This window comes from Chroicocephalus ridibundus, chromosome 14 (assembly GCF_963924245.1).
Source record: "Chroicocephalus ridibundus chromosome 14, bChrRid1.1, whole genome shotgun sequence".
Classification (NCBI taxonomy): Eukaryota; Metazoa; Chordata; class Aves; order Charadriiformes; family Laridae; genus Chroicocephalus; species Chroicocephalus ridibundus.
The window spans coordinates 7,542,565-7,569,499 of record NC_086297.1 but is presented as its reverse complement, the minus strand read 5'-3'; the positions used below and the strand labels follow the sequence as shown (position 1 = coordinate 7,569,499).

The 26,935-nt window shown below is 62.1% G+C and overlaps 2 protein-coding genes and 1 long non-coding RNA gene across 7 annotated transcripts; 2 read left to right on the top strand and 1 right to left on the bottom strand.

The window, feature by feature from the left end:
* Nucleotides 1-12: 12 nt before the first annotated feature.
* Nucleotides 13-4,846, bottom strand: LOC134523267 (uncharacterized). The gene is made up of 3 exons (XR_010073281.1): nt 4,713-4,846; nt 1,432-1,525; nt 13-693 (listed from the first exon to the last, which is right to left on the bottom strand). It is a non-coding gene; the product is annotated as an uncharacterized LOC134523267 (long non-coding RNA).
* On the top strand, nt 3,899-13,777 carry EPN3 (epsin 3). 4 transcript variants are annotated; one of them, XM_063351988.1, is made up of 10 exons: nt 3,899-4,206; nt 6,819-7,474; nt 7,854-7,972; nt 9,638-9,721; nt 10,011-10,118; nt 10,215-10,299; nt 10,882-11,190; nt 12,108-12,218; nt 12,624-12,845; nt 12,974-13,776. In XM_063351988.1, exons 2-10 carry the CDS (start codon nt 6,904-6,906, stop codon nt 13,300-13,302), a joined length of 1,938 nt encoding a protein of 645 aa, XP_063208058.1. In that variant the 5' UTR covers nt 3,899-4,206; nt 6,819-6,903; the 3' UTR covers nt 13,303-13,776. The 4 variants fall into 4 exon arrangements, with proteins under 4 accessions (XP_063208058.1, XP_063208061.1, XP_063208060.1 ...); XM_063351989.1 differs by lacking the exon at nt 3,899-4,206 and adding an exon at nt 5,435-5,563 and having other exon boundaries at nt 12,974-13,777; XM_063351991.1 differs by lacking the exon at nt 12,108-12,218 and having other exon boundaries at nt 12,974-13,777.
* A 275-nt stretch (nt 13,778-14,052) lies between these two features.
* Nucleotides 14,053-26,379, top strand: SPATA20 (spermatogenesis associated 20). Of its 2 annotated transcripts, none has more exons than XM_063352272.1 (16): nt 14,053-14,175; nt 15,778-15,915; nt 16,203-16,267; nt 16,676-16,830; nt 17,064-17,207; nt 17,480-17,681; nt 17,769-17,899; nt 18,006-18,110; nt 18,532-18,606; nt 18,815-19,027; nt 19,180-19,372; nt 20,507-20,675; nt 21,109-21,317; nt 21,458-21,657; nt 21,784-21,864; nt 26,118-26,379. In XM_063352272.1, exons 1-16 carry the CDS (start codon nt 14,144-14,146, stop codon nt 26,286-26,288), a joined length of 2,283 nt encoding a protein of 760 aa, XP_063208342.1. In that variant the 5' UTR covers nt 14,053-14,143; the 3' UTR covers nt 26,289-26,379. The 2 variants fall into 2 exon arrangements, with proteins under 2 accessions (XP_063208342.1, XP_063208343.1); XM_063352273.1 differs by lacking the exon at nt 14,053-14,175 and adding an exon at nt 15,196-15,368.
* The last annotated feature ends 556 nt before the right edge of the window (nt 26,380-26,935 follow it).

The window sequence follows — 26,935 nt, the reverse complement described above, 5'->3', positions numbered from 1 at the left end:
GCCAAGAAGAGACAAGGCAAGAAATATCACAGCCTCAGAAACCGCTAAGACTAGAAAACACTGGCGTTTCTGCTAAGGAAGAAGAATTTAAAAGCGCCAGTCAACATGAGATATGTCTTTATTCTTTGTTTCACGATCTTGCTTGGCTAGCAGGTGAGTGAGCAGAGAGTGTCCCTTCCCAGGACAGGAACTTGGAAAAATTCTCATTTTTGATCATATTCTTGACTGCTTGTCCAGCCTCCTCTCGGGACTTGCTGACATAAGGCTTCTCCGAGGCATCCTGGATCCCAGTGAAAACACAGTATTCCAAGGGGTGTGCCACCCTGCCTGGTTTTGCACCCATGAATTTGCTTGTGCTGATCTTCCATCTCTTTCCATCCAGCTCAAGGTTCCCCAGCCCCATTCTGAGACGGCTCTTACTTGCTTCCTTCCAAGATGAATCCCTCTTGAATTAAAATGAGTGAAATTCGTGCTGTAAGGCCTTGTGTTAGAGTCACCCCTCCTGTCTCCATCAGCCTGCATGTGCGTCTGGGCTTATCGCTGCCTTCTGTCTGGGTTTTCTTTGTGCATCGCAGCTGGAATGGAGCTTTTTGTGGAGACATCCCGGGGGTGCGTGTCGCACGCTCGGCAGCTGGGCTTGGGTCGGAGCAGGTTTCCGAGGCAGAGCGAGCTGGGTGCAGGGTCTCTCTTGACCTGGCAACAAGAGAGTCAGTAAAAATGCTGCCTTCCTGCTAAAGGGGCTGGATGGCCTTCGCCTTCCCCAAGAAATGACATCAGTGTAGATTATTAATTGAGGTTCGTGACACCTTTGGGGTTGCTGAGCCGGGGAGAATCTGTTAGAGATTCTGTCCATCCCTGTGCAGTTGCACCAGGCATGTGTGCCTCGGGCACGTGCTTTTACATTGGCAGCCGCGCTGACACGCGTCTCGGAGCCGTGCGTAGTGTAAAATAACTGTTCCTTCTGCAGAACTTTTGCTTTCTCATTTGAACTCGTGTGCTGTCTCTGGGGAGAGGATATATTCCTCCCCTTGGCTCCCGGCAGTACCAGAGCACAGCGCAGCTTATTTTTTTTTTTTTGCTGGCCAGGTGAGGCCCCTTGTGTTTGGAGATGCTCGCCCTCCGCGGGGAAGAAGCCAGGAGCCTCTTCTGGCTTAGTGGGCAGGAACCCACAAAGGGAATGTCTCTGCTCAGCATTCCTGTAGTGAGAATTTCAGCAACATTTTGAGAATTAGAAGGAAAAAGGCCTGAAGTTGGGGTGTGTCTCGCAGGCTCTGACAATAGCTCCTGCCTCCCTGGAGATGATTATCAGCTTGTGAATCTGCCCAACTCAAACCGCTCAAGCCATCTGTTTCTAGACAAGAGGGAGTCTGCACGTTATAGAGGCAACGTGATTGTCTCAAAAGCAGGAAAGCTTTTATTTGACAGCTTTACCTTCAAAGATGGCAAAGCCTATTTGTAAGATCCATGCCTCTGGTCCAGCCTGTAGAAACCAGGCTCCATGTGTACCCCTACTCACGGGGAAAACCTGTTAAAAAACAGGTAGATGGGAGTTTCGTGTTAGTCACGTACCGTAGAAGAATGTCCTACCCTGGTGTCCCCTTCCCGTCCAAGGGAGGAGCCTGGTTGCCCGGGGCAGGCGGGTGGCGTAAGAACTTCTGCAACGGAGAACAAACCCGAATGCTGTGAATAGTCTAATTTTTTGTCATAAATATCACCAGTGTCTCTTACAGCCTCGGACAAGAGTGTCCTCAAGGGACAAGGTACAAGCAGCACACAGGAAGGGAAGTGCTGGGCCAGCAAGTGCAATGCTCCGCTCCCCGGTTGCTGCGGCTGTCTCCGAGCCAGCTGCCTTTTTTTTTTTTTTTCCTTTTTTTTTTTTTGCTATTGCATTGATTTGTAGAAGTTACATGACTGGAACTGCAGTGGAATTAGAGCTGGCTTCCACCGACCACCTTTAAAAACATGTACCCCTCATTTAAAAGCCTGATGTGAGCTGAGATGTGGGTCCTGTCATTAGGGAGAGACCCTCAGGGCTGCTCAGCCCTGCACTCTGAGGACACCTGGATGATCCCGTCCCTGCAATGCCGCCTCCTAGCAGCCCGGCAAGGAGAGTATTCCTTCTCCTCTCCCGAACATGGACATTATTTATATTAGTGTTAATAATTTGTGTTGTGTTTGCTAAATAACCGAGGGGTGAGCGACCTTCCTGGCCTTGGGAGTTGCATACCAAACCCACCACGTGAGTCGGGGCCTGAAGACATCACCATAACTATTAGAGAAGCTGGGAAGGGGGATTCCAGGAAAATGCTGCAAGCAGAAGGTGACAGCCCATTTCCAGAGACTTCTTAAGGGCCGGGGGGGTTCTGGGTGAGCAGCTGGCTTGTCCCAGGGCTGAGGGAAAGTGGCTTCAGAGCCTTGCTGGGTCCCACTTCCTACAGCGGGGTTGTGGATCACCCAGCAAAGCAAACCCCAGGTTTGTACAGCTCCGCTGGGGCTTGTGGGGTGTTGTCCCCATGGAGAGTTTCACTTTGCTTGTAACAAATCAATGTCTGAAGAGGGGCAAGCTGGCTGCCCCAGCCGTCTGACACAGGTGAACCGAGAGCATCGAGAGCAGGGGCAGAGGAAGGCCTGGATCTTGGGCAACCATGAAGAATACCTCCCACTGGCTGAGCTGGGATGTTTCAGAGGGCTGGAGCCCCTCTGCTGTAAGGACAGGCTGAGAGAGTTGGGAGGGTTCAGCCTGGAGAAGAGAAGGCTCCGGGGAGACCTTAGAGCCCCTTCCAGTCCCTAAAGGGGCTCCAGGAAGGATGGGGAGGGACTCTTTATCAGGGAGTACAATGATAAGACAAGGGGTAACGGTTTTAAACTGAAAGAGGAGAGATTTAGACTAGATATTAGGAAGAAATTCTTCATTGTGAGGGTGGTGAGCCCCTGGCCCAGGTTGCCCAGAGAAGCTGTGGCTGCCCCATCCCTGGAGGGGTTCAAGGCCAGGCTGGATGGGGCTTGGAGCAACCTGGGCTGGTGGGAGGTGTCCCTGCCCAGGGCAGGGGGTGACACTGGGTGACCTTTAAGGTCCCTTCCAATCTGAGCCATTCTATGATTCTCCAGCTTGACCTGGAGGATGGGTTGGATGCTGGAGGTGCTCTTCTCGCAGGCTGCAGCTGGGAGTGGGACTAGCTGCGCATCCAGCTTGTGCAGGCAGAGCCTGTTGGGAAAGGCAGGCTGGTAAGATCTGCAAAGCCTCCGGAGGCACATGGCCTCCCAGCTGCCTTCTCCCTGCCGCCCAGCGCAGGACCTTCGGACCTTCAGCACTGCCGGGGCCTGGGGCAATATGAATCCCCGCTCCATGCTTTGTGCGGCGGGAGCATCAGCAGGAAGGCACGATCCCCCTCCAGAATGCCTCAGCACACAGGAGATGCTTTCCATTACGGAAAATGTCAGTGATATTAAAAAGATTATATATATCCATAATACTTGAAGGCCTGTCAGTGATTAAAATGGAAGGCAGAGGCCGGGAGAGAGGGGGTGGCAGTGAAACGATCGAGAGACATGACTTATTTTGTCATGTCATCTGATGCCTCCCTCTCCCCCCAGCCAGGCTCCGGGAGCTGTTCAGAGCAGGGGAAGAATCCGCTCCAAATTTAGATCCTGGCCAAAAAAAAAAATAAAAAAAAAATTAATGAACCCAAATTGCAACCGTGGCCTTGGGTACCAGGGAGCGAGCTGCGTGGTGGGGAGGGTCGACATCCCTCAGAGCCGCTTCTGAGCCCGGAGCCGCTGATTTCTGTCTAAAAATAATGATGGGGGGGGAAATAGGAAAAAAAATAATGAAAAAAATAAAGCCCGGCAAGCAGCAGCAAGCAGCGCCTGGCTGGCTGCCAGCGAGGGGCAGTGACTGAGCATTTACAGCATCCCCGCCTCCCGCATGCGGCGGGGCAGGGGCTCGGCGCCGCATCCCCCGCGGCCGGTACCGCACCGCGCTGCACCGGGGACGGCGGGGGCGGGGGGGGCGCTGAGCGCCTCTACCGCTGCCCGGGCGGGCGCTCGGTCGGTCCCGAAGGGGTTAAGCCGGGACCTGCCGCCCGGGACCGGCCCAGCCAGCCCGGCAACTCGGCGGCGAGCGGCAGGCAGCGGGCAGGCGGGCTGCGGCCGCCTCCAGCCCGCTCCCACCGGCACCGGCACCGGCCGGGGACCCTCCGGCCGCAGGTAAGCGGGGCTGCGCGCCCCCCGGCAGCCGGGCTGCGGGGAGAGGAGAAGAAGGAGGAGGAGGAGGAAGAGGAAGGGAGGGGAGGAGGAAGGTTCTGGAGGCACCGCGGGCTGCGGCGGGCCGGGGGATGCCGGTGCCCGGCTCGGTACCGCGGCGCATCCTGGGGACGGAGGGGCCCCGCGGCGGGTGCGGAGCCCGAGGCGGGCGGCGGGGCCGAGGGCTCTGCCGGCAGCCCTTCCCTGCCGCTGCCTCCATGTCGGCGCTGCTCCTCCCGGCCCTGCACCTGATTAGGGATGGAGCGAGGCTTTAATCCACCCCCCCGGCCTCCCCCCTCTTCGTGTCTGGCCCCTCTGCCCTCTCCTCCTTTCCCTCGTCCTCTCCTGTTCTCCCTCCATGATATTCCTCCTCTCCCCCCGCCGCCGCCCCCGCGTCGCCTCCGCAGTCCCCCGCACCGGGCCACGGGGCCATGGGGACCTGTCCCCGCACCCCTCTGTCCTTCTCCCACCTGGCAGCCTCTTGCTCAAGGTCACTGCAGTAATTCCATATGAGCTGCCGGGTGCTGCCGCCTTATCTCCCGCACAGCTTCTGTTTCACTGCCTTTATATTCCGGGGAAGTGGGGGGGGGATATTGTGTTCGATAAACCTCGCTGCTTCTAACGCTGCTGGCAGCGCTCCAGCCAGGGCCACGCTGCTCTCAGTCCTGCCCCAGCCCCTGCTGCCCATCGCTTCCCAGGCCGTGTCGAGGTGGGCAAAGTCCAGCTGGGATCAGGTCTGCGGCCGGGACGAGTGGTGCCGGAGACCCAGGAGACCTGTTGGAGGAGGGAGGGACCGTCCTGACCTGGACAAGGAGTGCTGGTGCTTGCCGGTGTTCACCGGGCTGGTGGCACCTTTGGAAAACGCGACTTTATCTCCCGCCTGGGTGTTGGTGGAAAGCCGAGCGCGGAGCCAAGTCCCGGAAGACTTTGCTGCGTCGCTGCCCTTGTCCCGAAGGCGTTTCCACACCAGGCGGGCAACGGCGTGGCCGTCCGCACCGCAGGCTCTCCCGGCGGGATCCAAAGGCCGTGCCGACGGGCTGCATTGCGAAAGGGAATCCATACAGGGAAGTGTCTTGAGAGAAACTCCGGCCGCCCGCGAGCGTGGCGGTGCCAGGCTCCTCTCTGACTCACAGGGGACGTCGCCGGCAGAGCCGTGGAGCACCCGGCTGCCGGCCCGCAGGAGCAGGAGGTGCTGGACCGGTCACACGGGTTGTGCGGGAGCGTGGCGGTCGCTGTGCGTGGCTCGTGGGCACGTCAGCACGGCCATAGCCCAGCTCCGGTGGGAGGGAGCGGTGTCCGGAGCCGGAGAGGGCTGGACACGGTGAGGCGACTGCGGTCCAGGGAGGTACCGGCACCCGAGGTGGGTGGTGGGATGGACGCGGGTAATCACTGTCCGCAGGCACTGCTGCGCGGGGGAGATATCCCTCTGCCCGCAAGCGTTATCTTGGACTGGGAAAAAATTGCCGGTGAGTTTTGTTGCAGCCACAGTGGGCGCTCTGGGAGCAGCCCGGCTCCCCGGCCCTGCCGAGGGCAAGGCAGCTCCAGGCAGCCTCTGCCTCCTGGCATTGCCTGGCCCTCTGACGGAACAGGGGTAAATGGTGTCTTCCCAGCGCGCAGGGAGAAGGTGAGGATGAGGACTAGCGCAGAGCAGGGGACAGAGTGGTGATGGCTCACGTGAAGATGGGTCTGGACTGACCCGCGTGATTTTGCATCCCTTGTGGGGTGCGGCGCATCCCAAGGACGGGCATTGCCTGATGGGGAGAGACCAGGGCAGCTCCCGGCCGCGCCAGCCCCTGCCGTCCCGGTGCCGGGTCTGGGTGCAGAGAAGGCTTGGGCAGCTCGGGGGGTTTTCGGAGCGGGGGAGGTTGCGTTATCCATCCTGCTCGCTGGCCTGGCGCTGGGGGTAGCACCCTGAATTCACAACCCTGCAGCGGCACGTGCTTCCGTACCCGCAGCCTCTCATGGAAGCAAAATTATCAAGTTTGCTGGGATAACCCACCCGAGCGGCTGCCAGCGCCGCCGGTAAGTCGTGGCAGGCTCTGACTCAAGGCAGCATTTTGGGTTTGCACGACGCATCCTCGGTGGCACTGACAGCCTCCGGGTGACGGCCGGGGCGAGCAAGGCCGCGTGGAGCTACATCTGAGGGTACAGGGGAGCCCCTGCCTGGCGTGAGACATGGGGGGCCTGAAACCAGCTTTGCCGGGCCTGTGGGGCTGAGGCAGCCGGGATCTGGAGGAGGGAGCTGCCATTTTCAGGTGGTTACTTTTAGAAGCAGAAGTGCAGGGTAAAATCTCCTCCAAATGTTGCTGAATCTGGAGCCAAATCTCTTGGCGGCTCTGCGATGCTGGGTATCGGCTTGCTATCAGATTTTTTTTTTTTTTGCTCCCCTTGAGCATCCTGCATCCTGTGTGTCTTCGGGTTAGCGAGCGGTGGGAGCCCGGCAGGGTGCACCTGGTAACCCGACGATGGGTGCTTCCACCTTGAGAAGTGTCCTGGGTTCCAGCTGAGGGCTCTGGGGACGGGTCTTGGTGTTTGGGGCGATGCTGAGGTCTCTGTGTCCCCGTTCCCCGCTGCAGGCGCCGGTGAGGCTGCGGCTCTGAGCGCTCCTTCCTTCTCCACCGTCCCTGCCCGCCGCCGGCGGGTCTCCGGCACTGCGCAGCCATGACGACCTCGGCGCTGCGCCGGCAGGTGAAAAACATCGTGCACAACTACTCGGAGGCGGAGATCAAGGTGCGGGAGGCCACCTCCAACGACCCCTGGGGACCCCCCAGCTCCCTGATGTCGGAGATCGCCGACCTCACCTTCAACACGGTGGCCTTCGCCGAGGTCATGGGCATGATCTGGCGGCGGCTGAACGACAGCGGCAAGAACTGGCGTCACGTCTACAAAGCCCTCACCCTCCTGGACTACCTCATCAAAACCGGCTCCGAGAAGGTGACCCACCAATGTCGGGAGAACCTCTACACCATCCAGACGCTGAAGGACTTCCAGTACGTGGACCGGGACGGCAAGGACCAGGGCATCAACATCCGGGAGAAGGTGAAGCAGGTGATGGCGCTGCTGAAGGACGAGGAGCGGCTGAAGCAGGAGCGGGCGCACGCGCTGCAGACCAAGGAGCGCATGGCCCTCGAGGGCATGGGCAGCGGCAGCCACCAGGTCACCTATGGCCGCCGGGCATCGCCCTACGGCGACGACTACGGCCGGGCGCGGGGCTCGCCCTCATCCTTTAACTGTGAGTGCCGCTGGCGGGGGCCCGGGGGCTCGCTCGCAGGGCTGGGGCCTCGCTCGGGCTTGCTGCAGGGTGGGAGCAGGGGTTGCAGTTGGTGCGCACCCACCCGGTGCCCATCGCTCCCCTCTGCTTTTTGCGGGGGTGGTGGTGAAGCCCGGCTCCATCTTGTGCCAGAGGCAGGGGTTTGGTTGGGCCAGTGGTGGCTGCTGGTGGTGTCCCGAGCCTTAAACCCACGGCTCGTTCGTGGTAGGGAGCTCTAATGTGGGGCTACATCCCTTGGGGATGGTGTTGGGATGGGAGCCTGGGGGAGGCTGCTGCTGCACTCCCCAAAATACCCCAGTCCTGATGCCACCCCTTCACCTTTTCCTCTTTTATCTCCCAGCATCGTCCTCGTCCCCACGGTTTGCCTCCGACCTGGAGCAAGCGAGGCCGCAGACGACGGGCGAGGAGGAGCTGCAGCTGCAGCTGGCGCTGGCCATGAGTCGGGAGGAGGCGGAGAAGGTAGGGGGGCTCTGCCTACCCCGGGGGTGCGCGAGGCCGGGCATCGTCCTGCACCTTGTCTTGTCTGCGGGCATGGTGGGTCGTTTCTCCAGGAGGAGGGAAGATTTTGGGGGCTGCCCGAGGCCGGTGCATGCACCCGCGACCGCACCAGGCTGCTCGCGCTGCGCCCGGCATCTGAAATCGCCAGCAGGCAGATGGAGACACGGGCTGTCCCTGCTCCCTGTCCTCGTACCGGCAGGGACAGCATCAGGCTGAGACCCATCCAGCCTCCCAGACCCCAGGGTGGACTGCGGGGGGTGTTCTGCATTCACCTTGACCCCCTCCAAAGCTGGCTGCCCTCTTCCTCTGAGGCCTTCTGGTCTGAGCCCCCCCATTCCTCTTCCCTTCCCGCGGAGGTTTTAGGAGGCGATGCCTTGCCCAGCGCTGTGGTTGGTGAGGTGGGTGGGGGGCCAGCAGCGTCCCCAGGGCTGTGCACCGGGCTGGGGGGCTCAGTGGGGCCAGGTGCCCCCTCCCACCGGCCGGTCCTTTCCAACCAGGCTAAAAGGAGCGCTGGAAAACAGCACCAGGAGCAGCTAGGCAGGGATGCAGACAGCAAGCGAGCTGCTGTCCCCGACCGTGAAGCCTCCCCCGGGGCTGTCCTCCCTCCTATCTGCTGGCCGAGGCCCATTTTCCACCTGGGACGGCTTATTTGCGCACCGGCTGAGATTGCCACCGGCTGGCACGGCCCGTGCGGCGCGCACGGGTACGGCACGCAAAGTCAGAGGGACGTGGTGACCGAGGGGCTGTGTGCCCGGGCCAGCGGGCGTCCCCTGGGGCTGGCACCGAGCACCGTGAGCTCGGTCCTGCTGGGGCAGGGGACACGTTTCGGAGACAGCGCTTGCTGCTGCCCGTCTTCCCCTGCCTGATGGAGGCTCTTTCGGAGACGGAGCAGTGCGTATATCCCTATTTTTGTCCTGGAATAGCAGTATTTATAGCTTCCACATGCTGCTGTGATGAGCACTGTGGGAACGTGCTTTTGGAAGCGTTGCCTGTTGGAGGCCGTCTGGGCGGCACACGCGTGTGCACGCTCACACACGCTTGTACAGGTGTGCACACACACACACACACACACCGGGGTCCCTGTTCCCAGCCCTGGCTGGTCCCATGCCACCGGATGAGCATCCTGGGGTGCCGACCAGGACTTTCACGGTGGTATGGGCACAGCCTCTCCCCAAAATCTGCCTCACGTCTGGGTGCTTTTTCCCCAGCGGAGCGGGGCCACGCAGGGTTCCTGAATTGAAGCCGGTCGCCGTCGCAAACCCTCCTCCCCAGCTGGCTGCCGGGGCGAGGGGACACCGAATCGATCCCCTCTCTGCATCGGAGTCCCTAAAAACCTCACGGGGGAGATGGAGATGCTGGCTGCCTAATTTAGGGTTGTCCTAGCCTAGATGCAGTGGCAGGTGATGGGGCAGGGGGAGGAGCTGGGGCAGTGGCCGCAGGGGAGCCTGAGAGCACAGGGGCACCAGGCTGGGGGTCCGCGGGCCGAGCCAGCGGGAGGATGGGTGCAGAGATGCTGGGCAGGCAAGCGAGGGGCCGCAGGAGAGGCGGTGGCGAGGATGGGGACCTCCGAGCAGCCCCACGGGCCGAGGGCAAGCTGAAATGTCACCCAATTTCCTCTGTTGGCAGAAGCCACTTCCTCCAATTTCCAGTACAGACGAAGAAAGGCAATTGCAGCTAGCGCTCGCGCTGAGCAAAGAGGAGCACGAGAAGGTACCTGTGCCCCGCAGCCCCGGGCGCTCCTCTCTCCTTGCTCTTTGGGCTTCTCTTCGGGGCGCCGGAGCCCAAAACGCCGCCTTGCTCCGGCGCCCGCTTTGCTTTTGCTGCTCCGGGGCTGTCTGCTGAGCGCTCTCCCGGCGGGCTCGGCCCCGGAGGAACCGTCTGCTTGGACGCTGGGACTTTTCGGGGATGCGGTGGCAGCTCCTGCGCTGGGTCTGTCTCCCGGAGAAGGTGCCGGCCGCGGGGCTGCTGAGCTCACGGGCACCGTCCCTTGTCCCCGCAGGAGGTGAGGGCTTGGCAAGGGGAGAACTCCCTGCTGCAAAGAGCCGCGGAGGAGACTGCCCAGGGCAGGGAGGAAGAGGAGGAAGAAGACAAGATGAAGAAAAGCCAGGTGCGGCATTGGGGGACTGGGTGGCCACACAGCCAGCCTTGGGCTCCGGGGCAAAGCTGGGCCCCCCTCACCTCTCTATTCCCTTTCTGTTCGCAGTCCTCTATCCTGGAGCTGGCAGATATATTCGGGCCGGCGCCGGCCCCCTCCGGCCACACGTCTGCCGACCCGTGGGATATGCCAGGTGGGGGCAACTTGCAGGCTACCAAAGCTTGGGACGGTGGCAGAAACCTCTCCCTCGCCTCTGTCCCTCCCCACTTCCCCGCAGCTCAACAGTAGGGACCTCTTGCTTCCCCCCGCTCTGCTGCCCGGGCCATTGCACGCCTGGGCGGTGCTGGAAGATGAGGTCCCCCAGGCACATCCCACACCATTCCCCTCTCCCATGGCTTCTCTTCTTGGAGACAAGGAGCCTCAGGGGAGACCTTATCGCTCTCTACACCTACGTGAAAGGAGGGTGTAGTGCAGTGGGGGTCAGTCTCTTCTCCCAAGGAACGGGCGATAGAAGAGGAAATGGCCTCAAGTTGCACCAGGAAAGGTTTAGGATGGATATTAGGAAAAATTTGTTCACCAAAAGGGTTATCATACATCGGAACAGGCTGCCCAGGGAAGCGGTGGAGTCCCCATCCCTGGAGGCATTTAAAAGACGTGCAGACATGGTGCTGAGGGACATGGTTTAGCAATAACTTGGCCGTGCTGCGTTAACGGTGGGACTTGGTGATCTTAAAGGTCTCTTCCAACCAAAACGATTCTATGATTCTTCTTTCAGACATGAAAGCCAAAGCGGAACAGGCGGCTTCTGCCTGGGCCGGTGCTGCTGATCCCTGGGTGCCGGTCCCAGCTGCTGGCGGAGAGCCACTCTCCCAGGCCAGCGCCTCGTCCCAGCAAACCTCTGCCGGGCCCTGGGATTTCCCTCCCGCCACCACGGCAGCCTCCGACCCCTGGGGGAAGGCACCCCTGTCTTCTGGCTTCCCTCCTGCGGACCCCTGGGCGCCGGCATCCCCCCCAGCCCAGGTCCCTGGTCCTACACCAGCTGCCGACCCTTGGGCCGCTGTGTCCGAGCAACCTCCCAACCCTGGTAAGAGGCTCGAGTGACATTTCGGCTTTGCTGGGGACCGCGGGCAGCGTTGGCTATCGCTGCCCTCCTGCCATCAGGCATCCCGGGTGCTGCCCCGCTTCCTCCCACCGCTGGCTCTGCAAACACCCCCCCACCCCGCTCTCCTGCCCCGCAGCCGGACCTCTGCTCAACCCTCCGTGTCCTGAAGACTTCAAGGAACTTGTAGGCTTTGTCTCTGCACAGAACAGGCTGCTTTAATTAACATGGCGCAGTTAACGGAGCCCTCCCACGGGAGCGGATAGCAGCCGCTGCACCGCTGCAGCAGTGGGGTGATGGGATGTGTGTCGTCCCCCTCCCTGTGATACCTGTCTGTCTGCTCCCCCCAGACCAGCCCCACGTGCCCTGCCGGGACGGTTGCTGCTCGCAGGTGCTGCATTGCAGATGGGGAAGCGGGTGTAGGAGCAGCCGGTGTTTGAGAGCTCAGTGCCGCTCTCGGTTCCTCCTCGGTGCTTCCTCTGACCCCGCCGAGGTCCCCCCTCTGCTGCCCTCCGTTTTGGTCCCCGGGGGGGACCCTCCGTTTTGGTCCCCGGGGAGGGGAGCGGAATCCACCCGGCGGGGCCAGTGCTGGTTGTGCGAGCATTCCTGCAGACCTGTCCCCTCCGCCTGTCCCTGCTGGGGCTGGGAAAGGGACCTGCCTGCTGCAGGGGGGGTGGCTGGGTCACCACACTGCCCACTCCAGATGGGGCTCCTGGCCTGGCTCATCTCAGCCCCCCGGCTCACTGCACGTCCCCGACCCCCAGCCCCCCCGTCCCCTCGCCACACGTCCTCCTCTCTGTCTCCTCGCAGGCAGCCGCCCCTGCCTCCCTCCTGCCCGTACATCTCCCCCCTCTCCCCTCCCCGCTTGCCCCCCTCCTTGAGTCTCTCCTCTTCCCCCCCAGCCCCAGGGGGGGATGCTTTCGACCCGTTTGCAAAGCCACCCGGGCCAGCCGAGCCGCCGGAGCAGGAGCCCCCGCAGCCGCCCCCCTCTGCCAAGTCCAACAGCCCCGTCGGTAAGAGCCGGGGGGGGCGGGCAGGGGACGATTTGGGCAGGCGGGGGACGGTGCCGTGTCCCTGCCCGTGGCGGGGAGGCAGCTGCAGGGCTGGCCGGGCTGTGCGTGGCTGCTGCCTGGGGTGGCCAAAGCTTGTCCCCACCTGGGCCTGTGCGTGCTGTTGGCTCCGGTCCCTGCGTGCACCCACGTCCCCAACCCTGCTGCCCCCTGCGGTGGCTCGGGGCCGGGGGGGGGTGTCAGGATCCACAGCCTCAGCCCCACCGCATCAAGCTGTGACCTGGGGTGCAACGTGTCGTTAGTTGCCACGTGTCGTTAGTTGCCCCGTGCGTTGACGGTGGGGAGGATGCCATCCCTCTTGGTGTCCCCCTGTCCGGCTCACGTGGCTTCTCTCCCCTCCTGCCCCAGAGCTGGACCCCTTCGACGACCTGTTCCCCAGCGGGAGGCAGGACGGGGGCAAGAGCTTCGACCTGACCAACCTGGCCGACTCCCTGCCCGAATCCGGCAAGGAGCGGAAGGACTGTAAAACCCCCGAGGCTTTCCTCGGCCCCGCCGCCTCCTCCCTGGTCAACCTGGACTCCCTGGTCGCGCCTGCGCCGGCCTCCAAGACACGCAACCCCTTTCTCTCGGGTAGGTGCCTCGTTGGGGTGCTGGGGGGTGTCTGGGGGGGGAGGAAGAGGAGGGTTGGGGGTGTGGTGGTGGTGGCATGGCTGCCCTGATGCATCCCTGATGCATCCCATCCTCTCTCTCCGCTGCAGGTCTGAGCACGCCGTCCCCCACCAACCCCTTCAGCCTCGCCGAGCAGCCCAAGCCCACGCTCAACCAGATGCGGACCAGCTCGCCGGTGCCCGGCTTGCCCGCCGGCCACCCCGCCAACTCCATGACCTACAGCGCGTCCCTGCCCATGCCCCTCAGCAGCGTGCCCCCCGCCGCCGCCGCCCTCCCCGCCTCCGCCAGTGCCTTCCCGCAGGCCGGCGCCTTCCCCGAAATCCCCGGCAACTTGCCCAACTTGCCACAGCCTTTACTACCGCTCAGCGGCCCCCCGGCCCCGCCGGCTGCTCCGGGGGGGCTCAACCCCTTCCTCTGAAGTTTCTGGACGTAGACTCTGGCCCCTTCCCCGGCTGTTAGAGACACCCCCTCCCCAGCCTTTCCTCCCACCAAGACATTGGGGGGGCCAGCGGTTTGCTAGCTGCAAGGGAGCGTGTGTCCCCCCCTCAATGCCAGCCCCCTCCCCGTGCCCACCGGCTGGGGGGCAGCCAGCATGAGCCCCCCCCCGTGCTTGACGGGGTGAGAGGGGACCCCCTTCCCCTGCGAAGGACGGAGCCATGGCGCGGGCCCCTCCGAAGGGCTGCGGTTTTGGGGGGGGCTGCGGTGCATGGGGTCTCGCTGCTGGATGGTTCCCCCCCCCGTCCCCCGTCCCCCCTCCCACCATCCCGGGGTGGGGGGGCTTTGCCCTGGCGCTTGTGGGGCAGCGCTGGGGCTGGGGGGAGCTGGGGTTCACCCCCCCCCCCTTCCCCATGCTCCCCACACTGGGGTCCCCGGCTGGTTCGTGCCCCCCCCCCCGACTGTCACTCCCCCCTTCTCCCCGGTCGCCCCCCCCCACATCGCCACTCGCCCCCTTCCTTGCCGCTGCCCCCAGAGGGACTGCGGGCAGGACCACCACCACCACCCCCCCACACCCCCACCCGCGGGGGGGACCCCTCCCTGGGGGGGGACACGACGGGACGGCGCGGGGAGGGGAGGGGAGGGGAGGGGGGGGGGGGGGGCGCTGCCTGCGAGACAATAAAATGCTCTGACGGACCCGATGTGCGGCTCCGGGACCGGGGAAGGCGGGGGGGGGAGGGAGGGGGGGGGGGCGGGCCAGATGGCGGCGGCACCGCCCCGGTGACGAGGAACGGCGGCGGTTCCGCCCCCCCCCCGCAGTCGCCATGTTGGCGGCGCCGCTGCGCCGGGCCCGCAGGTACCGGGGGGGTGCCTAGACCGGGCGGGGGGGGGGGGGGGCGCCGGGAGGGGCGGGTCCGCCCCTCCCGGCGCCCCCCCCCCCCCCGCCCGGTCCCGGCCCCCGCTGCTCTTTCCGAAACCCCGCATCCCCCCCCGCATTCTCCCTTGTCCCCTGACCGCGCCCCCTCCCCCCCCCCCGCCCCGACCCCCGCACCCTCTTAAATCCTTTCTGCGCCCTGACACCCCTCCTTGCATTCACCCGGCAGCCTCACCGCATCCTCCCCAAATCCTCCTTGCAACCCTCCTGCATTCCCCTGAATCCTTCCTGGGTTCCTGCACCCCTCCTGCCTCCTCCCTAAATCCTCCCTGCGTCCCTTCTGCATTCCCTTAAATCCTCCCTTTGTCCCTTCTGCGTTCCCCTAAATCCTCCCTGCATCCCTGCACCCCTCCTGCCTCCTCCCTAAATCCTCCCTGCGTCCCTTCTGCATCCTCCCTAAATCCTCCCTGCATCCCTGTAGCTCTCCTGCACCCTCCTGAAATCCTCCTTGCATCTCTCCTGCATTCACCTAAATCCTCCCTGCATCCCTGCACCCCCCCCGTATCCTCCCTAAATCCTCCCTGTGTCCCTGCACCCCTCCTGCATCTTCCCTGCAGCCCTCCTGTATCCTCCCTATCCTCCAGTATCCCTCCTGCATCCTCCCTGCATCCCTGTACCCCTCCTGCACCCTTCTGAAATCCTCCTTGCATCTCTCCTGCATTCCCCTAAATCCTCCCTGCATCCCTGCACCCCTCCTGCATCCTCCCTAAATCCTCCCTGCACTCTTCCTAAATCCTCCCTGCACCCCTCCTGCATCCTCCCTAAATCCTCCCTGCATCCTCCCTAAATCCTCCCTGCATCCCCCTTAAATCCTCCCTGCGTCCCTCCTGCATCCTTCCTAAGTCCTCCCTAAATCCTCCCTGCATCCTCCCTAAAGCCTCCCTGCATCCCTGCATGACTTTGCGTACTCCCTGCACCCCCTTCCTGCACCCCTCTCGCACCCTCCCCCCCCCCGCATCCCTGCGCCCCAGCCCTGCATCCCGCCCAGCAGCAGGAGGGTCTCTCTGGTCCCCTCTTGTCCCTCGCTCCCCTGGCCACGCAGAGCCCGTGCCGCCCTGACCCCACACCTACCCGTGCACCCAGGGGAGGGGACTTCCCTCTCCGAGGACACAGAGGTCAAACCCTGCAGATGCTGCTCCCTTACCCGCGGCTGTCGGGTGGCCGTGCCCCCAAAGGATGCTGGTGGGGGGCTGGAGGGGAGGGAGCCCAGGGGGTGGCATTCCCCGTTCGCCTGGGGCTATGAGGAGCTGGAGGAGAGCTTCCAGCAAGTGGGGAGGACTTTGTAGGGTCCTGGGAGGGGGTGGAGGTGGACCCAGCCGCGGTGGAGCCAGCCAGCTGTGGGGCTGAGAGCAGTTCCCCGGTGCGGGGAGCCAAGAGCGGGGAGCAGCGCCCCATTCCGGGGCCGTACCGGCACCCGCGGGAGCCGGGGTGAAGGTGGTCCTGGTCTGGGGCGCCGTGGCTCTCTCCGGGGGCTGCGCTTCGCTCTGGTGAACGGGGAGACGGTGACCCCGTTTGGCATCGCAGGTGTGTGTTTCTAACGGGGAGCATGACCATGGCCACGGGGGGGACGACCAGCTCCCCCAGCGTCCCTCGTCACGCCAACCGCCTGGTTAACGAGAAGTCCCCCTACCTCCTGCAGCACGCCCACAACCCCGTGGATTGGTAAGAGCCACCAGTGCCTGTCTCCCTCCTCCTCCCCTTGTGTCCCTGGGGCCGGGGCAGTCGCTGCTGTGGAAGCCCTGGCAGGTAGAGCAGCCTGGTCTTCCTGGGGCACAGAGGGGCCTTCTGCGCAGCTCCCCAGGGTCTCGGGGTCCACGCTTCTGAGCCAGCCGTGTCCCCGGCTGTCCTTACCACTCTCCACGAGGCAGCGGCTCCTCGGGCAGCTTTAGAGGAGCCCAAGTCCCAACAGCGGTGACCCCTGAAGGTCCTTTTTTGTCTTTCCTCCACAGGTACCCTTGGGGTCAGGAAGCCTTTGATAAAGCAAAGAAAGAAAACAAGCTGATATTCCTCTCAGGTAACCAGAAATGAGACATATTTTGTGTTCCCACGTGATGTTCAGTAGATGACAAGCCGGGCTGTGTCCTGAGCTGGTGTGTGAAGAGCTGCACGGGGGCGGTGGACACTGGGCACTAATTCTCTACCAGCAAGAGAGGGCTTTAGGAGCTCTCGCTGAAGACGGGCTGCATCCAGGGGCCTTCCTGGCTACCAGAGTCCTTGGCCAGATCTTAGGAGCAAGAGCTGGAGAGCACAGGAGGCCCTGCAAACCTCCATGCTCGCAGGAGGCCTTTCTCCTCCACCTCTTCTCCAGGCAGGCAGCAGCTGTTCCCCATATCAGGGTGTCCCACCTCTGAGCGATCTCCCCATAACGCGTGTCCTGCTCCCTGCAAAGGGCCTTTCCTGACCCACCTGAGCTTGTTTTCAGTTGGCTACTCCACCTGCCACTGGTGCCATGTGATGGAGGAGGAGTCCTTCAAGAACAAGGAGATCGGAGAGATTATGAACAAGAACTATGTGTGCATCAAAGTGGATCGTGAGGAGCGGCCAGATGTGGACAAAGTGTACATGACCTTCGTGCAGGTAAGGGAGGCACGGGCAGGGCTTGGCAGGCTCTCTCAAGATGAGGTTCATGGTCATGTTCCTCAGGCAAGAAGAACCAGTCTGTGGGGTGGTCTGAATGGGGCCATGCGTGGTCACAGGTGTGGAGAGAAGCACACGTCTGTCCTCAAGTGAGGCACGTCCGCGTGCCAGAGGGGTACAGGACAGAGGGTGCCTCTTGCATGACCTTGGTGCACCCATGGTTTGTCTTTCAGGCAACCAGCGGTGGAGGTGGTTGGCCCATGAGTGTCTGGTTGACTCCAGACCTAAAGCCCTTTGCAGGGGGGACATACTTCCCTCCTGAAGATGGAGTTCACCGTGTTGGCTTTCGGACCGTGCTGCTTCGAATTGCAGAGCAGGTATGGAGCAGGAATGGCTTAGCAGGTGGTGCTCAACCAAAGGGACAGCAGGGAAAGTGGTCTGGGCTTGATGGGTGACTGAGTTAAGAGTTACAGTCATGAGGAACAGTAGCCCAGAGAACATGTCAGAGCTTCAGCTGGGTTAGAGGTGGATTGGAACTGATCTGGTCAGGGGGGCTGAGAACTGACGGCGCAGTCTGGGCTGGTGCAATGCGGGAAGCAAAAAGAGAGGCAAAAAATGGAAGAGCTGACTTTCTCACTCTGCTTCTTAGTGGAAGGAGAACAAAGATGCTCTGTTGGAGAACAGCCAGAAGATCCTGGAAGCGTTGCTGCACGTGTCTGAGGTCCGTGTTCAGGGCCAGGAGTCACCCCCGCCATCCAAAGAGGTGATGGCCACCTGTTTCCAGCAGCTCTCCAATTCCTATGATGAGGACTACGGTGGCTTTTCCAAATCGCCCAAGTTCCCCACCCCAGGTCAGTCTGGCCTCTGCTGCTGAGCCCCGCAAGGGGTTAGGCAGCGCCGGGGGGCAGAGCCCACCCCACATTCTCCCTCTATTTCAGTGAATTTGAACTTCCTCTTCACATACTGGGCCCTGCACCGAACAACTCCAGAAGGTGCCCAGGCACTGCAGATGGCTCTGCATACCCTCAAGATGATGGCCCATGGGGGCATCCATGACCACATTGGTCAGGTAGGAGGAAAGCCTCGGGGGTAAACCCCTGGCATGCTGGGGAGTCACGGGGTGGAGACATGAGGTGGAGATGTGGGGTGGAGACGTGTCCACTTGGTCTTTGCAGGGGTTTCACCGCTACTCCACCGACCAGCACTGGCACGTCCCTCACTTTGAGAAGATGCTGTATGACCAGGGGCAGCTGGCAGCTGCGTATAGCAGAGCATTTCAGGTAGGGCTGCGGCATGCCTCTGCCTGTTCCCCAAGATGTTGTGCATCCCATGGGCATGTTCCCCTTCATCTACTTGTCTTCATCTGGACAGGAACGCAGCACAAATCCGTGGCAGTTCAGCCCCAGGGTTTTGAGCGTAATGGGGAGGGACCGGCCTTCTGGCTGGGCTTTGCTGGAGTCAGCAAACCCGTGCTGCTGCGTGTGACCTTGGTGTCACTGCAGGGTTGCTCCCCAGTGCCTGCAGATTTCTGTCAGAGATCTTACTCTGAATCCGTCTGATGTTTAAAATCCTTGGGCGTTCAAATGTGTTTCCCTGCCTTTGCCGGCTCTTTAAATCAGAATCACTTCTTATACCTCGCTGTGTCTCTTGCCTCCCCCTCTCCCCGTTGTAACATTGGCGTCCACCTCGTGCCTCCCGCAGATCTCTGGCGACAGATTCTTTGCCGATGTCGTCCAAGACATTCTGCTCTATGTCTCACGGGACCTGAGTGACCAGGTGGGTTGTTCCCTGAGCTGGGCCAAAGGGAGATGCTTACCTTGGGAGGTGGCTCGGGGGGGGCTTTTCCCTCCCTCCCTTCCCAGCTGAGCTCAGTCAGGGGCACTGCTGCGGCTCGCTGGCCGGGCTGCCAGCCCAGCAGTGATGGGGAGCTGGGTGGACATGCTGTCCCAGCAGCTGGAGGGTCTCTCTCTTGCTCTTTTCCCAGGCAGGAGGTTTCTACAGCGCAGAAGATGCAGATTCCTACCCGACCGCTGCATCCGGAGAGAAGCGAGAAGGAGCTTTCTGTGTGTGGGCAGCCGAGGAAATCCGCGCTCTCCTTCCTGACCCTGTCGAGGGAGCCACAGAGGGGACGACCCTGGGAGATATCTTCATGCACCACTATGGAGTGAAGGAGACCGGCAACGTGAGCCCCATGCAGGTGAGGGAGAGCAAAGACCTGCCCGGTACCAGGAGCGTCACTGGGGGACCCGCATCCCTAGGCGTGGGGGGGTGGCAGAGCAGCCCCAAAGCATGCGGGGTCCAACCCCTCCCCAGCCTGGTGGCGTTCATAGAGTGGGTCTCTCCTTTCAGGACCCCCACCAGGAGCTGAAGGGCAAGAACGTCCTTATTGTCCGGTACTCCCCGGAGCTGACGGCGGCCCGGTTCGGGCTGGAGCCGGGTCGACTGGGTGCCCTGCTGCGGGAGGGCCGGCAGAGGCTGTCTGCAGCCCGGGCACAGCGGCCGCGGCCACACTTGGACACCAAGATGCTGGCGGCGTGGAACGGTGAGACATGGCTCAGCTCCGGGGATGCCTGCCTCGACCGAACCCCCTCCGCAGTGCCCAGAGCCAGCAGGGTTTTTGGGGCTCGTAGCGACGAGTCCTGCTGGGACCGGACAGGACCCCATAGAGGCGGTGGGTGGGCTGGGGTCCAGGGGGGTGGGAGAAAACGGGGGAACCAGCCCCACACCACAAGCCGTGGGGCTGCGGAGTGTCAGGATGTGTCAGCCTGGAGAAGAGGAGGCTGAGGGGAGACCTTATCACCCTCTACAACTACCTGAAAGGAGGTTGTAGAGAGATGGGGGCTGACCTCTTCTCCCTGGTGACAAGTGATAGGACGAGGGGAAACGGGTTCAAGTTACGTCAGGGGAGGTTTAAATTAGATATTAGGAGACATTTTTTCACTGAAAGGGTTATTAAACATTGGAATAGGCTGCCCAGGGAGGTGGTGGATTCACCATCCCTGGAGGTGTTTAAAAAAAGGGTAGATGGGGCACTTAGGGACATGGTTTAGAAGTGGCTCTTGTCAGGGTAGGTTAAAGGTTGGACTTGATGATCTTAAAGGTCCCTTCCAACCTCAACAATTCTATGATTCTATGATGTTGCTCTGGCTTTATTTTCCTCCCCTGTTGCCAGCAGAGAGCAGCAAAACTCTTCCCCTGGCTCAGCCCGGCTCCCCTGGTTGGGCTCTGGGGAAGGGGACTGAATTGGGGGACTCGGGCAGGGCACGGAGCTCATCTCCACGGCTGCATTAGCCAGGGGACCACAGCTCTGTGACCGTCCGGGTGTCCTGCAGCAGGTAATAACTGCAGTGGCCAGCAGTAAATGCCTGGGTAGCTGGGTCTGGAGCTGGTGTGAGCTGGAGTTACACCACATCCTGCAAACAGGGAGACTCTTAAACCCTGTTCCTGCCCGCAAGAGAAGGCTTAGCTCTTGCTGGCCTTGCAGCGCTCTGCCCTTCTCTTTGGTGGCAGTAAGTGACTTTCTTAGTGGTTTGGACTGAGTGGAAGAGCTGATGGCAGAGCCCTGACCTGCCGTGAACATCAGGGATCCTTTAAAGGATGCTCTAAAGGAAAACAGCGATACTCTCCCCGGTTCCTTGTGCCCCCCTGAGCCTGTCCCCATGTCTGTCCTACGCAGGGCTGATGATCTCGGGCTTTGCCCAGGCTGGGGTGGCCCTGGGCGAGCAGGAGTACGTGAGCCGGGCTGCGCGGGCAGCTGCCTTCCTGCGCAGACACCTTTTCGACCCCGCCAGCGGGAGATTGCTGCGGAGCTGCTACCGGGGCAAAGACGACTCGGTGGAGCAGAGGTGAGCAGTGGTACAGAGAGTGTCTCCGGACCGACTGGCCACCTCACGGGTGCTCCCCAGGCTCCTGGCAGTCCCCGTCCTCTCCTCCAGGCAGGACGGAGCTCGGAGGGAGGGAGGCTGTTGGCCTTGGGCAGACCTGCCTCTGGTGCAGTTTGGGATGGATTAGTGCCCCGCACCCAGCCGGGAGGAATTAAGGTCAAATCCTTTCCCATTCCTCATCTTCCAAGCCTTCCCCTGCCCTCCCCTGTCTACAGAAACCCAGGGCTGAGCCGTGTGATGACTTGGCACAGCCGCTGCTTATCTTGGTCGGAGCTCTGAGGTGACATCTCCTTGGGTAGCAGAGACCAGTAGGTAGAGCTTTGCTGGGTTGGAGAACATTTCCCACCTGGCCAGTGTAGAGACCCTGATGCTCCTTCCCCGTCTGCCACTGCAGCGCCGTGCCCATCCAGGGCTTCCTGGAGGATTACGTCTTCGTCATCCAGGCTCTCTTTGACCTGTACGAAGCCTCGCTGGAGCAGGGCTGGTTGGAGTGGGCCCTGCAGCTCCAGCACATGCAAGACAAGCTCTTCTGGGACCCCAAAGGCTTTGCGTATTTCTCCAGCGGGGCTGACGATCCCTCTCTGCTCCTGCGCCTGAAGAATGGTAAGCTCGGGGACACGGCTGTGCTCTGCATGGGTTATAGTGTGGGGCAGCTTAGGGAGGGCAGGGTTGGTGTCCGGCTGGAGGACCAAGCCGTGGGGTGGTGAGGTGTTGGGCTGATGGAAGAGGTGTTGTCCCCGCAGACCAGGACGGAGCAGAGCCCGCCGCCAACTCTGTCACTGTCACAAACCTGCTTCGAGCAGCTTGTTACTCCGGCCATACGGAGTGGGTGGAAAAAGCCGGGCAGATCTTGACTGCCTTCTCAGAGAGGCTGCAGAAGATCCCGATAGCCCTGCCAGAGATGGCCCGGGCCACTGCTGTCTTCCATCACACCCTCAAACAGGTACGGGCTGGGGCTCATATGTCCCCTATGGGACCTGCCTAGGGACTGAGGGGGCTCAGCGGTGGTGTGGATGCCATCACAGCTCTCTGCTTTCTCCCTCCTGCCACCCACGCTCTCCTGGGACAGGTGGTGATCTGTGGGGACCCCAAAGGAGAAGACACGAAAGAGATGCTGCGCTGTGTCCACTCCGTCTTCAGCCCCAACAAGGTAGAGGTGCCCCCCCCACTGCCAGCCCTGCTCTACCAGCTGCCACCACCCTCCCTGCTGCTGCCTGCATTGCTGCTGCCTTCAGCCTTCCTCCCAGTGCAGCTGTAGCATCCATCCTCCTCCTCCTCCTCTGTCCTGCCTCCCTTCTGGGGAGCATCTTCTCCTGCCCTTATTTGTATGTGCAGCCAGCAGGACCACGGCTGAGCCCCTGCACTCTCTCCCTGTCACAGAGAGAACCATGGAATGGTTTGGGTTGGAAGGGACCTTAAAGATTATCCAGTGCCACCCGCTGCCCTGGGCAGGGACACCTCCCACCAGCCCAGGTTGCTCCAAACCCCGTCCAGCCTGGCCTTGAACCCCTCCAGGGAGGGGGCAGCCACAGCTTCTCTGGGCAACCTGGGCCAGGGGCTCACCATCCTCAGAGTGAAAAAAGTCTTTCTGATATCTAATCTAAATCTCCCCTCTTCCAGTTTGAAGCCATTACCCCTCGTCCTACCACTCCATGCCCTTGTAAAGAGGCCCTGCCCAGCTTTCCTGGAGCCTCTTTAGGGACTGGAAGGGGCTCTAAGGTCTCCCCGGAGCCTTCTCTTCTCCAGGCTGAACCCCCCCAGCTCTCTCAGCCTGTCCTCACAACAGCGGGGCTCCAGCCCTCCCAGCATCTTTGTGGCCTCCTCTGGACCCTCTCCAACAGGTCCATGTCCTTCTTGTGCTGGCAGCCCCAGTCAGGGAGCGGCTGCAGCAGCCTCTGCTGTCACTCCTGGCTGTTTACACTGCGCTCAGCCTGAGCTCAGTGTCCCCAGCGCTGCTCTCCCCAGGGAAAACCTTTCGTTCCGGTGTGGATGTGTCATGCCCGGTGTGGATGTGTCATGCCCAGTGCGGATCCAGCCGGTGGCAGGGTCACCTTTCTCCCTGGAGCCACCCTTGCATCCTTGGGGACTGTCAAGGCGGTACCTCTCTCTGGCTGTGGGTGTCCCCCCCCGGGAGAGGCTGGCTCTTCCCAGAAGCGTTGTCCCCAGCTGTACTGTCACTGTGTGCTGGGGTTACCGGGGCTCCGCTCGCCTCTGTCCCCGCTCAGAGATGCGTCACTCAGTGCATCCCACGGAGGGGCCGTGCTGCCGCGGGTACGGAGCTGTTTGCTGCCCGGGGAGCTGGCGGGGACAGGCAGCGTGGCAGCTGGCACCTGTCACATTGGGCGGGCAGCGTCCCTGCCCGGGGATGGGTGACTCACATGGTGGCAAGGCTGTCAAGCCAAGGGAAGTGGGGCCGGGCTGCGGGCAAGGGGGGGCTCAGCGTTTCAGCCTCTGGACCGGATTCATCCCCGCCTGTCGGGGTCCTGGTGCCAGGGACTGGCACGTTGAGCCGCAGCACGTGGGGAGCTGGCACCAGGGCCAAGGCACCAGTTTCCCTCTGCAACCCCGGCTGGGGTGAACTGGGGACGGCTGAGCCGTCAGCACGGGATTCCCGCTGTCCTTGCATTAGCTCAGCCCATGGAGGCTTTTATCCCTGACCCTCTGCCTACGTGCCCAGCGGTGTTTAATGCCGGTGTTGGAGGACAGTCACAACTTTGGAGCGCTGGTGGGAAACACAGCTCCCGGTCCTTCCTCCGCCATCTCCCACCCAGCAGCGCCCTTGGCCGTGCTGGTCCCCGTGGCGAGGCCACTGCTCCCGCGCTCTTCTTCTCTCCCTGTGAAGGATTACGGTGGGTGACCCAGTTCGCAGGGCTCGGAAGGGACGTGGTGGCAGTGGGGAGCCCAGCGCCACTGCTAATAACCCACTCCGTTTCCCTGCAGCTGGTTCAGCCATTGGTCCCCCGAGACCAGGCAGGTTCCGGGGGGGGACACAGCCAGCAGCTATGGGGTCTGGAGCAGAGCAAATAGCGCAGCCATTCCCTCCTGCTAAGCTGGTAACAAGCCTGGCTGGTGGGGACACTTGCCCCGCAGAGGCAGGTCCCGCTCTCCTGGGCTGTTGCCCTTCTTGGAGCATGGAGGAAGAGGAGGACTGGATGCTCTGCATGGATATTTCCATGGGGGAGTGAAGCCATGGGGTTTGGGAGGTGCCTGAGGACAGTGTCGCCCACCTGGGCTGCGTGCCGGGGGCTGTGCACGGAGGGGTGCGGGCAGGGTGGGTGTCTTGCACGTGCCTCCTGTTGTGATGGCAGGATGGGTCAGGAACCGTCCCGTTATCGGCCTGGGGTTGTTTCCAGGGAGAAGGACCGTGGCAGGAGGATCTCTGCTGGGGAGGTTCTCTCCCTAGAGGAGCGCAGCCCCACAGGGGCTCCCCCGGTGCCACACTCCTTCCCCGCGGATGGCATCACCTCTGGCAGTAGCGATGGCTCCTCGCCTTCCAGAGGTGATGGAGGGGAGGGAGGAGAATCCCACTGCTCAGAGGGTGACGCTGCCTTCGGGAGCAGCCTGCTGCCCAACAGCCATCCCTCTTTCCATGCTGCATCTCATGGGGACACGGATGCTCCTTTTCCCACCCACCTTCAGCCCCCTCCAGCTTGGGGCAGCCCCAAGTCCCCCATTCCGGGGATGCAGCAGCTTTGGGAATCAGCTTTGCTAAGAAGTTGGGGAAACATCACCGCCGTGTCCCCTGCCGCCCCCGCTCCCTCGGTGCCAGCAGGGCGCTGGGGGCTAGGCTCGTCTGCGGGAACACAATTAATTAGGTCGTTCCAGTAATTAATTCCTTACAAACCTCGCATTGAAATCCTTGCTGTAACGAGGTGCCGATGATAAAATGCCATTGAGGTCGCAGGTTTAAGTGGACCCCGCGCCCGGAGGAGCCCATTGCCGCAGGCGGCTGCTGTGGGGATGCGAGTGCTCCAGGGGCGATGCCGGTGGCTGCTCCCCCTGGGGTCCCGGTGCCAGGAGTGGAGAGGGTTGGATCCCTGCTCCAGGGCTGGATCCTGGCTCCTGGTATAGATCCCTGCCCTGTTAATGGTCTTTAGGGTAATTATGAAGGATCCCATTATCTCCTCAGCTGCAGAGCGCTAGCCTGCCGCTCGCCTTCATCCTGGCCCTGCAAGAGGACCTTAGGGAGCTTGTGAGAAAAATGAATAATGAATTTCAGATTGGACATGAATTGGTAATTAATCACTCCTGGAATTAATTCCAGACAAAGGCGAGGGGGGAGGAGGTTGGGGGGGGCTTGGAGCAGGAGGCAGGCAGGGAGATGGGCTGAGCTGCAGCTGGGTTAAGGCAGAGGCTGAGCGGGAGATGTGGGGCGATGGGGGGGCAGGAGATGTGGGGCGATGGGAGGGGACTGCAGCAGCCGTTATTCAGGGCAAGGGCGTGGGGACGCGGTGACCCCCTGGGGACACAGGGGGTGAGGGCAGGACTGCACGGGCGGCCCTGCTGGGTGTCAGTGCTGGGCTCGCTCCTGGCCGTGGGGCCGGTGGCAGAGGATGCTGTGTGCCGGGCGAGCGGTGCCGCGGTGGGGATGCCTGTGCAGTGTGTGGCAGTGTTTGGTGTCGGCATCCCTCGGTGGCATGAGCGGCATGAACATGTGGCGAGCGTGTTGGTGCTCAGCTGGCAGGCACACTCGTGGGGTTGGGGCCGGGGTGGGCGAGGGGCAGCCGTGTGCTCCGGTGGTGGGATGTGGGCTGCCATGCCTTGGGCTCGGGAAGGGGCTGCGCTTTGCTCGCCCATCACGTCTGTGTCGGCACCGTGCTCCCTGCCAGCTCCCGGCCTTTCCCCTGATCAGCCCGCAAGCCCTGAGGCTTTAACAAACATTTTCCCTTTCAGAAAAGCTAATTATCACAGCAGCCCTCACCCTTGGCCGGTGCTGCCTTGTCAGCTGGGAGAGCCCCTGACCCACAGCTCGCTGGTGCCTTGAGTTTTTTGGGAAGCGTTTGGGGGGCAGGAGCTGGGCTGCGGGGTGGGACGGGGCGATGCTGCAGCTGGTGCCGGGGCTGGGGCTGTCCCTGGGCTGGGCGAGTGTCCCCAGGGAGCCGGCTGGCTCGGGCATTCCCCTCCGGGCCAGTGTGTGCTGGTCCTTGCACTTCATCCCCGGCTGCCGGGTGTCCGGAGGGGAAAAGGGAGGCAAAGCTGGCAGGGCAGGTGTGGAGCGCAGCCCCCTGCGGCGCAGGGATGATGGGGACATGGCAGAGGGCCGGTGCGGGTCCCTGTCCCCTCCCATCTTCAGGCGAGCGCGTAGGGGGACGCTGCCAGTGCTTGGCACGTCTGCGGGGAGGGAAGGACCAGCTGGCGGGCGCTGGCTGTGCTCTCCGGCTCTCACGGCTCCTTCTCCGGCAGGTGCTGATGCTGGCAGACGGAGACAGCGCTGGGTTCCTCTACCGCCAGTTGCCTTTCCTGGCGTCCCTGGAGAGGAAGGACGGGAAAGCCACCGCCTATCTCTGCAGCAACTTCGCCTGCTCCCTGCCCGTCACCTCGCCCCAGGAGCTGCGTGGGATGCTCTGCCCATGAGCCCCTCGGCCCCTCTGCCTGCGAGGGCGAGACAGACTGTCACGGCAGGCTGGGAACATGGGAGACACCCGTAATAAAGCCACCCTGGGCATCAGCTGCCTCCTGGATGGTTCTGGGCAGCACCATGGGGCTCTGCCCTCCCCTGCCCGCAGCGGGTCGGGCTCTGCCTGCGCCGTTCCTCTGGCAGCATCTCCCGCATCCCGGCGCAGCCGGCTCTGGTCCCCAGTGCTGGTTTTTGGCAGGACACCCACCAAGGACCATCTCCTCCCCCGGCACATGCGCTCGCCCCTCGCCTCGCCTCTTCTCGCCGAGGAGAAGGAAAACAAATTAAATATAAATCCCAGCGCTAATGCAGAAGTCAGATGGGAAAACTGTTAGGGTTCCTATAGCAACCCGGGGTAACATTTTCAAAAGCACCTGGATGACTTGGGACTCAAGTGCTTTTGAAAGTGCTACCAGTTACAACAGCCGTGGTATTTTTCCATTACAGGGGAGATTGTAACATACATTAAGTTAATATATAGCGCACACAAAAAAAACCTGCTGATTACCACAGCGGATGAAAACGTGCCACAAAATCCAGCCTAAGCACTTCCAAACAGCTAAACATCCCGTCCTGGCTCTGCCAGGCGTGCAGAGACCTGGTA